The sequence below is a fragment of the Corvus brachyrhynchos genome, unplaced genomic scaffold (assembly GCF_000691975.1).
Source record: "Corvus brachyrhynchos isolate BGI_N302 unplaced genomic scaffold, ASM69197v1 scaffold84, whole genome shotgun sequence".
Taxonomy (NCBI): Eukaryota; Metazoa; Chordata; class Aves; order Passeriformes; family Corvidae; genus Corvus; species Corvus brachyrhynchos.
Window position 1 is genome coordinate 2,064,712 of NW_008237434.1, and position 12,562 is coordinate 2,077,273.

Genomic DNA, 12,562 nt, shown 5'->3' on the forward strand with positions numbered 1-12,562 from the left:
TTCATGTGAGTCCCAACTCCCTGGTATTTAAGAACAAAGTAAATTAAGGAGAGATTGTTCCCCACTAGGTTTTTTTTTGTGTTGAAATTCTCATAGATTTTGAAATAAAGTAGATTAAGGGATTCAAAAAGGATTTACAAAGCTTTAAAAACCCTGTATATGCCTTGAGGATAAATTATTTTTTGCAAAAGCAAATATAAAACCAAATAAATTCCAGATGATAACATGAGCACTCAGCTGTGAGAAGACTAGGGCCAGTGTAACATCTTGTCTGATCTGTCAAACCTGATTGATTGACACAAAGACCTGCTATTCCCTAGTGTATGTTCTGCCTAAGGTAACAATGCCTAGGTCTTTCAAGGACAGGAACTCATGAAGGTGAGAAATTTTGAATATAGGAACATGACTTCATATAATGAAATGGCTCGAGAGTTTATGCAAAATCTTTTCTTAGCAGACAATTTCATGCAACACAAAATTAAAGCATACCTTTCAGGGCAGACGTTCTCCAAAACACACCATAACTCTAAATGGCAGAATGGCAGGATAGCTTCCTGTAGAGAGATGTTTTGGATCAGCTCAGCAAGAATGAAAAAAGTGATAAATTTTTGGACAGGAAAGGAAAGGGAAATAATATTTTTCAGTGGGAAGAAAGAGGGATAAACACATTTTCCAGAGGAGCCTTCATTCAGTTCCTGCTGCTTAAAATTAAAAGCTTCTGGAACCAACTTGCAAACCCCAACAAGTAATGTAGAGAATGAAGTTGAATAAATCAGGTGAAAAAAAGCACAGAGTGGAGCTGTTACTAGGCAATCTCAGTAGGCAAACTGTGCAAGTTGGTCAAACTAGTTCAGTGGGAAAAGCACTGCCTTGAAGCTGCACAGCTGGCGAGACGTTCAAGGCAAGGAAAGCTTCTCCCTGTGGAGAAATGGAGCAAATTTTCTTGCTGTTCCGTGAATAATAGTCATGCCTCATAAGAATGGAAACTTGTTCATACAAGCTACATTTGCACATAAATCAGATTTCAAGACATCTTAAAAAATCTTTTAATAATCTGATCTTGCAGCTGAAGAGACATGACTACCTCTTTGTGCAAAGGAGTTCAGCAAGTGTAACAGTTCATGCAAATGCAAATAGAAGCCTTATGAACAGGGAATTTATTCCTCTGTCTTCTCTCCTGTGAGCCAAAATTACACTGATCTGTGATAGTTAATGCTCATAGCCAGTGACTTCCAAAAGAGTGGTGCTGGGGAAACAGGATAGGACACACAGAGGTAAAATTCAAATATTAAGGGCCATCCATACCAAACCGATGGCATTGTTCCTCTTATCGCAGGTGAGGGCCAAAACCCAACACCATGTAGAAATAATACCTGTTTACTATTATGGCTTGATTTATCTGCTCCAAAAAAGCTATTTGCATCTTGAATAATTTTTGCATATGTTGCTAATATGTTGCACCCAAATTTTACTTACGTTTTTTCTTATGGCTTCCATGTTTACATAAAGCTATGTACTACAACTGAGATCTTCCTAAAATTCCTTGATTATTTTTCCTTCTCTTCTGCTTCTCAAAGCAAATATCATGAAATATTTTAACAAAAATTGTAGCATTTTAAAGACATTTTGAACAGAAGGCCACAGTCTAAAGTGCACTAGAAAAAACTGAGCAGTTTTGCAGCTCCGAAATTATATAAAAATATATACTTATTTGAACACCTGAAATTTTTTAGGCTTCTAGATATATACTGAGGCACTTAAGCATGTAGTCTGCTTTTCAGAGATAACAAATACCTTTAGTTCACCCTGTGGTCACCTGGTTTTGAGGAAAATATAAATTTATCCATTTGAAGTTCTCCAAGGCTGAGAATTTCTTTCTCAGCCTTCATTCGGAAACAATACCAGGAGCTGGTGTTACAGAATATCCAGGAGTGCAACATAAGAACCATCTTGCAAAGAAGGAAGGGGAGAGGTACTTTCATGAAGTGCTTCACAGATCAGCAAGTTCTCTAATAAACAGGCTAGTAAATTTGCTTTGGAAGGAGTACAAGTTGATAAATCTCCCTTGCTATGCTTTCTGTCGATTGATATGATAAGATATATTTTACCTAAAATTAGGATTGTCTGAAGCTCAGTGGATTTAATTATTTGTAATTATCCAGTTGTTGTCAGTATGTGGCCATTTTATGACAGTGGTATCTACTGTGTGGGTCAGGTTCAACTGTACATCTTTTCAAACACAGAATTAATGTACTATTGATGAAACCATTACTAGAACCAAATTAAAGTCTGGGCTGATGTATTGGTCCATGGGGTGCTGTCAGACATGAAAGGAGTAATTAGTATTCATTACTTCATACTCTGCAACATTCCAATTATTAATGAACTTCAACTGCTGGACTGCACCATATCTATCACAAATACCTTTCTAGTCTTTCTTTATTAGGAAAAAAAATTCAAAGTACCTGACAGAACTACTAAAATAAACAAATGACAGGAATGAATCAGGAATGAGGCAAACTCTGCTTATTTGGTAATAAATGGGGCATATATTGTGTATGTGTATATATATTGTGGTGTGTAAATATGTACATGTGTATATATATATATATTTATGTATATACACACACACAAGTGCCCCTCAAAGGTGACTTGTGCATCTTCAGCCAGGCACAGAATGCCAGGTCATGTAACGCTGCCTAAAATATTCAGCAGAAGAACCTATTTTTCAATACCTTCATATATTTGCTTTTGTGTCCATGTACACATCTGCATTGTGCTACATGGAAGCCTTTGCTAAGTAAATGCCAAACTAGATTGCTGTGACCCTTGTCCTTTTCAATCCAACTTCTTTCTGTTGTTTCCCATCCCCCTGTCTCATGCCTTAAAGATCTGTTAGCCTGTGAAAATTCTGATCTCTCTTTTAGACTAGTATAATTCTAATTTTCACTAGAGTTTCTTCACTATGGATTCTGAAAAGCAAGCTGCAGGCTCTTACTCTGAAGTACTTCAAATTCAGCTATAGAAAAATGCAACAAAGGGGGATCATTTCAAGGTCTCACAGTGCAGGGCAAGAGTGCATCTTCCAGGAGCTTCAAGTATACAAGGGGATTTGGGCTGGTTTTTACTGCTAGATTTACTTTGCAGGCACAAATGCCTGAAATATCAGGGGAAAGGGAGAGAGAAAATCTTGGGTAACCTGACCAAAATAAGATAAATTCTTTATTTATAATTTCTTTCATATTTTCACTTTTGACAATGTGAAGCTGTGCAAGCACTCTAATCACTCTTTGACTAACATTTGAGATCCATCCAGAAATGCCTCAGGAGGATGTCTGGCTTTGTATCAGAATAAACATCACATTCTCCAACATGAAAAATCCAGCTTGTTGATGTGTTGCTTGCAAACAAGAATAGAAGAGAGGAACACTTTCACACAAAAATAAGTTAACATTTGAGCAGAATCAATGACATGGCACTTCAGTTCAGCAGATGAAGTATTTAATGAGGTCTAACAAGTTTACTCTCGAGCAACCACAAATCAACATTATTCTTTAGGCTGACATCTGCACTGAGGACTCAACAATTTCATGCGAAGTTTTTGTGAAAAGTTATGGAAGATATTACAGATTGAAATTCTCTTGCACCATGTACAAACTCCTTTATTTTCCCAATTATCATCCTGAAAGTGTATATCTAAAGGTACCCAAATTATACCTTAGAAAATATTTTTAATTATATTTTTTAAATTTGACAATTTTTCAAAATATAAGGGAGAAAGGGAGCATGGGAATGAAAGATGAGATTCACAGACATCAACCCAAAATGTCAAAACATAAGGTTACCTTCCCTTGTACCATCTACCACTCCTGCCACTGCTGTGTCAGAACAGAGGACACCCATTAACTCAGCCTTGTGTTACCCAGTTTGAGTCTCCTACTGGAATGCCCAGCTGCAGATCTCTGGGATGGAGATCACCCTTTCCTTGGGAGGGAGAGCCCAGAACAGGCCCTGAATTTGAGTATTCGGGGCACTCACATGAAAAACGGGGCATGTGAGTTTTGGTGCCAGCAGAGCAGGTTTCTGGGTAGAACTGAGCAGGCATTATCACCACTGGGACATGTGCCTTGATGAATTCGTGACCAGCATCAGCTGGACTGGTTTGATACATGGGAGGTTGGCAGAAATACCAATGTAAACAGTCCCCATCTCTGGTTTACCCATTTCTGCCCTGTGTTCTACCATATCAGTTTTTCCCCATTTGCCTTACTTTCCAGGTTGTTTGTTTGCTTGGGTTTTTTTTCTTTGGTTGGCTTTTTGTTTATTTGTATTTATTTTTCCTTTTTAAACCACTTCATTATTTCAAGGGGTGGCCCAAAAACCAATTACAGCATAGTGAAGGAACAGTTTTCCTAAGCTGATATTGCAGCTGGAAAACCATATATTGCTGAATCCAAATATAGCCTGTCATTTCCAACGCCTTCCCTCTTGCTATAGATGCCTAACACAGAAAGGAAATACTTTCCTTTCTTTTGAGCCGAATTATAATATACGCTCCACCTTGTTTTATTCCTTTTTTGAAGTAAAAAAAGTAAAGAATTCCACTTGAGTTTGAGAAACACACATCTATATAGTATTTTGAGTCCTGTTTGGAAACTGAGAACATAATTTTGCTATCTAATCAGATGCAGATACCAACATTTTAATATCCACTCATCACCAGGTTTTAGCCATTGTATTTTAAAAAGAAATCATCTGTTTCATGAAGAGTTGAAGCACTAAGCAAAATGTGGCAATCAAAGCAATATAGATCCAGTTGTCATGGAAAAATTCTGATTACCCAAGCATGCATACCTTACCTTTTTAACTGCATGTCTTCCAAGCAGAGAATCAAGCATGGGATCAATAGAGGCACACACGTTTTCAATTAGTACAGTCTCATCAAAAGCTAAAGCTCTTTCAATGGTCTTCATAACACTTTATATGAAAAATAAAATTCCCTCCTCCCACCCCCCAATATTAGATAAATGCTGGTTATAGAAGGATTTCCTTTATGTAATATAAATCTCGAAGTTTTTCTAAAAGCACGTGGTTAAACCATGGAAAACTGTTCACAAAGAATTGCCCAGTGTTTAAGAGTTTGACAGGTTTGAGTTCAACATCTTTCTACCTATGCTCTTGTTATTCCTCATATTAAACAAAAAATGCATTGCTGGGGCTTTTCTTATAAGCAAATATGAGGGTACAGCCCCACATGGCAGACCCTGGTATAGCTCAATATAGCTTCACAGAGCAGGGTATTACTGAGTGTGAAAGAAAAATCATGATTATTTTTGAGGGTTGAAAAAAGAATGAAAAACAAACCAGGACAGATGAGGGAAAAGAGCTGATTCAAATGAACAGACAGGCCAGATGATTAAGACCTATTTTAAAAATCAGGCAGTACTATGACCATTTGCTGTGTAATTGTGTGTTATATCTGGAATTTAGTAAAATAAACTCTGAAACCCCTTTGAAATAGACCATTATCTCCCTAACTCTAAGCAAAGATAAGAAAATGCATGAGGAGATCAGTTACATGCTAGTCCTATCAGCTTACATATAATTCAGTAACAACAATAAGAATTAAAAACATGTTTGTTTACCAGGAAATGACCCAATATTGGCTTTTGCATTTAATACTGCACATACATGTGAGGTGCGCAGGCTGTGTTCTGCTGACTAAACTGAAGAGTATAAATAAGGAATTACCATCAGGCTTTGCACCTTAGCTTTTGAAAAAGTGATTTGACCCTCACAAGAAATGCACCTCAACCTCCACTTCATTTCCTGCTCAAGACTTGAAAAGAACATAAGAAGGATGCCTTTTCAAGCATGATTTTAAAAGGAAAATGATGCTATGGATAAATAAGCAGAACTGTTGTAATATTTCAATTCTTTAAGTAAGTACATTTCAACAAACACCAATCCCTTGCAAAAATTAGGGGAACTTGAAGGCAGTAAACGTGAAAGCCAATTCTTCAGCTTGCACATCTCCTTTCTTTCCTAGACGTATGACTTTAAGGTCAGCTCCATATTTATTCTTTATCCATTTAATTCCCTGTTGCTGGGGATCTATCATCAGAAGTCAGCACTCACAGTTTGTTAGAATAGTGGCATTTTCTGTTGACATCCTATCACCCTCGTTACTCCATGCCACAGTCATAACATCATCTGTCAACGTGGCAATTGGGTCCAGGCCCTCTGTCATAGGAACAGCAGCCTTAGAATCAGAGTGGAATACAATCATCCAGCAAGGTTACCAAGTAGCAAGACATGACTCAGTGCAATGCACAAGATAACTGGAGGGATATAAATTCAAGTAAGGCCGAAAAGTAAGGAGGATCCCTGTGGAGTTTCAGATGAAAAGAAAGTACTAGGAAATGTGACAAGAAGCAGTTTTTCATATTTATTACAGATTTAAAAAAAGTGTTTTCTCTTAGGACATTTACTTCATAAAAATATTTATAGTTCAATAAAGTTAAAAATGCACCATATATTATACATTTCAGTGTACTCTGATATTGCAAATTCAATGCTTATGTATGCTCTTGAGCAGCTATTTCTGGAACATAAATCAGTATTTATCCACAAAAAAAAAAATATATAAAAGCAGGATTCCCATGGCACCTTATTAATATAGTTCAGTTCACTCAAAAGGCAGAGAATGGGGCCATCTCTGGGGGCAGAGGCAGCCGTGGAGCTCCCTGTGGGGCACCAGCTGCAGCAATGCTCTCGTGTGAGTGCCCCTGCACTAAGGAGGAGGCTGCCACAGAGCAGCCATCTCACAGCCATGCTTGCTGGATGCCAGCCTCTCACAGGCACTTGCAAGGAGATGAAATAAAACAGAAATGGAACACCTGAAATCAGTGCTTACCAGACAGGTATGGCTGGGAAGGGAAATGCCTCATGAAGCACAACAGAGTAAGAGAGAGTGAATAAGTGAGTTATTTGGAACAAACAAGAAGGGCTGGAGGAAGCATAATAGAAGAGCTATACCAGATGCCTGGAATTAATTTTTTCCTTCCTGAAGCAAAGGGCAAACCCCCACCAATTCTTTCATGGTGTTATTCCAGGCTTCCTTATTAGTGATTTTTGGACTGAATTCAAAAGCCATAAATAAAGGAAAGCACTGCATCATCACTATTAAGCCTGAACTATCTTGTCCCCCATTCAGAAGTATCTTAAAAACTCTTCCATCAAAATTTTCCTTCTCCCTGAACTCATCTAGTCCTCAGTACTGGCTTTTAGATTGGATCTTCTTTTAGAAGTGTGCACTGAAACAACAAAAAAACCCCTCATGTATATCTGACAGTTATTTATAATGAAAAGCATTATATATATTTAATTTGAGCCAAATTTTCACAATTATTAGTAATAAGAATGACACTATACCTCTAATGCAGTTTCTGTGGCACAGTGTCATAGTTACCATATTACAGAACACATACCACTTTAAATTGTCTAACCCTTGATTCTAATCTCTGAGCCCAAGATCAACCTAATTTTTGATGAATGTGCTGAAAATACAAGCACAAAGGTCCCAGCAGGCATACACTCCCCTCTGCAAGCATGCAACATTTCTATCTCCCATGTGTAACACATTCATCTAAATATATCAAAAGACTGAAAACATGATTTGTTTTATCTGTGGGCTCTAAGACAACCAATACAATCATTTCCATGAGCTGAAATACTTCCTTGTGTAAAACAATAGCATTGGGGTATTATCAGGTTCCTAATATTAATTTTCACACAATGCACGAAAAATATCTGCATATATGGGTACATCTATTGTCACTGTATCTGCACAAAGCTGATACTTAATGGCATAGAACTACTTGCTGTTCCTTCTGTAGAGGACTATTAATAAATATCTATCTTAATATAACTTTTCAAGTGTATTTGTCTCTTCTTTTCCACTCTTCCTCACTTGCAGGAAAACAAACAAAACTGAAATGAGGTATTTTGTCTCACTTCTGTTCCGTGAAAGTATCTTAAAAAGTAGAAAATCAAAGTATGCTTTATTTTTATTCGTAAAAGTGTTCAATCCATTTTAGAGGAGTCTCAAAAGAGTTAAGAATGACATTTATTTCCAGAGTCCTACTATTGAAAATATACGGGGCAATTTTTTCTACCTATCAGAACTAGGCTGCAAGGTAGAAGGAGGTTTCTGAGAAAGGATTTTATCTGCAAACAAGTTTTTGGTCGAAAAGGACAGGTTTCAGATAAAGGAAAGCTCTACACAAATAAGTGACTGCTAAACTCTAGCACAAGGCAAATGTCTACAAAGAGATGTCCCCACAATTCTGAGCTGACCTTGGAAACTCGAAGCTGTATTTAACTGTATTTCCAGAGGTCCTCGTAACTCAGCTCACCTGCTGCGTCATAGATCTATGAAATGAAAATAAGGTAAGCGCTGCCCATTTCACATATTTCTGACAAGAAATGAATTAATCATGATATAATGCACATAAGGAATAAGAAACAAGTGGGAAGGTGGGGAGCATTTGCAATAAGGAAGAAAGGAATTGTCCAAAGCTTCACAAGTAAGGATGGAGAAAGCTTTGCAGAGACAACTGTAAGGATTGGAACTTCTATGCATTTACTGAGTACTATCACGGTTTCCTCTGCATGCAGAAAAATGGGAATTATCACAACTACATGCTCTTCCCAGAGCTAAAATCTAAGCAGAATAGGTCTCTCTGTACAGCTCTACCATTTTTACAGCACTTGCTCTTACAAAGCTGTCACAAAGAACAGACTTTGGCATTGAGAGTTGGAAAGGGAAGGGATATTCTTTTGGCACAGAACCTCTCTCTTTCATTTCCCTCTAAAGATACCTGTAATCTGAGGAAAGTATGCCTGTGTGCACACACACACTATATATATATATATATATAAATATATATATATATATATATACACACATGCATATATATACATGTGTCCTGGAGAACAAATACCTTCTAAGAGGCACTTTTATATATAGATCTGTATTTCAAATTTTTGAAAGACAGCAACTTTAACAAACCATACACTCCACTGGAGACTCCCTTTTTGTACAGAATATTTTACTTTTTTTACCTTTAGAGAAGGAGTCATGAAATGTCCCTTTGGTTCCTGGTGATATCGTTTTATGAGGGGTCTAAAGTAAGACATAAATGCTGCTGTCAATATGATGTCACCACATAAAAGTCTTCTTCTGTGCTTTGAGGTTCTTGATGGACTGGCTCCAACACGTGCTTTTGGACTGCAAAGCAAAATTGGAAAATGTTATCTCCTGAGCACCATGGAAGAGACAGAATGTTTAATCTCCGTATTATTAACCAGAAGCACACAAAAGTACAACAGGAGGAGTACTCTGTCAGCAAGAGATACACTCCAAAGACTGCAAAAGCTGGAAGCAATCCAGAATTTATGGTGGTGATTTGAAATCTTTGAAGCTGAAAACAATACCATAGAAGCCTTTGTCAAACATTCTGTTTCAGTAATTGGTGCTTCTGTCTAGATCAGATACAGCATGGTGGACACACTCTAATATTTACAGCACCTGGTGTCCTACTGCCAGTGGAAGCATTTCCAGCAACATTGAGAAAAGGTAAGGAAACAAGAATATTAGAAGACAAAAAAGAAGAAGAAGAAAAAGCTGTTTCAACCTCAATAAAGATGTCACTTCTGCTTTTTGTTTCACACTTTTTTTTCTAAAGGGAGGAGAAAGGCAGTAGAGTTGGTGTCCCTGCCCATGGCAGGGGGTTTAGAACTTAGATGGTCTTTAAGGTCCCTTCAAACCCAAACCATTCTATGGTTCTGTGAAGATTTGCAGGGTTTTTTGTTCTTATTTGTCTGTCTTCTTTTACCTACTAGCTACAGACATCTCACTCAGCTAAGGCTGCAATGATTTGGAATTTTGACAGGAGAAAAGATGAGGGTGGCCAAACACACAGGCTGCCCAGAGAGGCTGTGGAATTTCCATGGTCCTGGACAATCTGGCCCAACCAGTCCTGTTTGATCAATGGGGATGGATTAGATTATCTCAGAAGGTTCCTTCCAGCTGCAATGATTCTGTCAAAGTTTAGTTTCAGAATTGCTTTCTTCATAATTTTTTTTTTCCCACAGAGAGCCCTGTTTTCCCCTGTTCTTCTGTAGAGTTCATCTTAACATACTAACCCTGGGATATTTAGGATGAATAGTCAGGAACGGTCTTAGATATTGATGATTTATTATAAGCAGCTATGTGGGAGCCTGTTATTTTATTCCAGTTATGTGTAAAGACAGCCCACCACCTATTTAAAATTTTAGCTGGTTATTAAACAGTTTCAGAAAAATGAAAACATCTTCTTTAAAGAAAGTTAACATTTAAGATGTGGATCCTCTCTTTTTCAGTCAGGATTTGTGACGTGGCATAAGCCCCAAACTAGCAGTATTTGGCATGTTATGCTTTGATTGTTCTGTGTGTACAATTCCCAGCAAAGGAATGAACATATGCATGAATGCATGCTCAAGTAGCTTCAGCATGGAGGGGAAGGTAAAAATTGATCACCCATTAGAGTCATCTTCAAATGGATAAAATTCTAGATGTAAAATAGGGATAAACTGCCATAACCTTTCTTATTTGTTTGTACTGTTTGAAACACTGCAGACAAAATAAAGTTTCATAGTCTGTTCACTTGCTTTAGGGAAACCTCAGGAAATCATTCTCCAGTGACTGAAGCAGAGAAAGGGCCAGGATGAAAGAAAGAAAACACCTCAGAGCTACTTATAAGGACAGTCATTTACCACTGCCCATACAGACAGCTGTTTTTCAGAGAAATGATAGTAATCAAATAATATTTTTCCAGTCCTTTGCATGATGCAATCATGAACAGAAAGTATGCTCTATACTTAATATAATTTGATATTAAATGCTTGTTTTTTTGCTGGTGTCAGCTGCTTAAGAGCTTAAAAGAAAACTCTTAAATGTGCTCATTCTTGAAAGCTGTACAGATTATAAAATCAATCTCAGATAACAACTCACTCTCATTTAAAAAATAATTTTCTCTGTGTAAAAAACCAAAGTAACAAAATAATCATTACATTTTATATTTATGAAGTATTTTCCACTTATATTTTTCAGAAAAATCCTAAATACTTACTGAAATGGTTAAACATTCAATCTCATGAAGACAGACATAGAATTTAATGACAACAGAAGACTCAAAGGCTTTTGTTATAAAAGAGGAATATAGACGATCCACTAAGAAAATAGAAGTATCTTTAATCAAAGTATGCTGCTTAAAAGAGCTAGCATGTATATGCTTCACAGTATAAACACAGGAATTTGGTGTGTGAAGGCCTCCTAAACCCCAGTTCCATTCATCAGAGATGCCCAACATCTGACAAGTAAAGGACCACTCCTGTTGAGGGCTCTAACAGCAATGTTTGCAATGTAGCAGTTTTGTTTTGAAGTATTTTAGACATTCATTTTTGCCTACAGAAGTCATTGGATTTTTCTTTAAATCATTAACTGAGGGCAACAAGACAATAAATCCATTAATTTACAAGAGGGCTTTTTGATTTATCCATTCTCTCTTCTTGTTGTCACTGACTGGTAAGCCATAAACAATAAAGAGCACCCACCTCATTCTCCAAAAGAGCTTTGAAATTTGAAGATTTGCTAAACATAGAATGATTGTCTATTTAAATCTTCAGTAATTTTACCATACCAGCCAAGCACCATAAATCACTTGTGACATTGGCTAACAAGGGTTTAAGAGTTGGAACATGCAGTGTAATAAATTTCCAGACAGTTAAAAATCACTATAATTTTATTCTAATGCATTATAGATTGCCTGTAATGTCATCCTGGCCGGGGTGACCCATTTCTAATTTTGAACAGCTGTTCAGCTCGGGAGTTAGTTAATGATTAAATATAAATTGCCTGATTTATTAGTCTGAATGGCTGAGCTTCCAGGTCAATGCTATATAGACAAAATCATCAGTCTTGATGCTTTTCAGAAGTTAACTATCTCCTGTTCTAGTCAAAAAGAATTTATTCTCAGAGGAAAAGGCTTGACATTTTCAATTAATCCTTTCCAATATTTTCCCCCTTAACTTCCACGATAAGATCACTAATAAAACCTCAAATTCTGGAGATAAACTTCTTTTAATTATGTGTAAATCTTCAAGACCTGGAGACTAACTATGGGCTAAGGCCATTGACTCCCACAGAGCTTCCAGAGGCTTTGGAGGTCTGCAAGGCCAGGCCAGTAGGGACCATCTGAGGTGTCTTGGGACGAACAAAAGTTCTCATATGCAAATAGTAACATCAACTCTACTGTTTTTCTACCAAAGGAAAGATTATTTATGTATTTTACATTTCTAGCATAGTAATTTCAGAATCAGATTAAAAAAAAATAGATTCTGTTTTAATTGCGCTGGGGGTTTTTTATTAGTTTTGTGCTCTTACAATAATTTTTTTTCCAAACTGGTTTAATATTGATTGCTAGCCTCTGCTGAGATATTTGCACAAACAAATGTATCC

At 37.0% G+C, this 12,562-nt stretch overlaps 1 protein-coding gene across 1 annotated transcript in view; it reads right to left on the reverse strand.

The window, feature by feature from the left end:
• DNAH11 (dynein axonemal heavy chain 11) overlaps positions 1 to 12,562 on the reverse strand; it is a 108,820-nt gene that overhangs the window by 37,520 nt on the left and 58,738 nt on the right. The window contains 4 exon segments of the mRNA XM_017731169.1: positions 4,855 to 4,967; positions 6,026 to 6,262; positions 9,118 to 9,234; positions 9,236 to 9,292. Of these exon segments, the coding sequence (XP_017586658.1) occupies positions 4,855 to 4,967; positions 6,026 to 6,262; positions 9,118 to 9,234; positions 9,236 to 9,292 (524 nt within the window).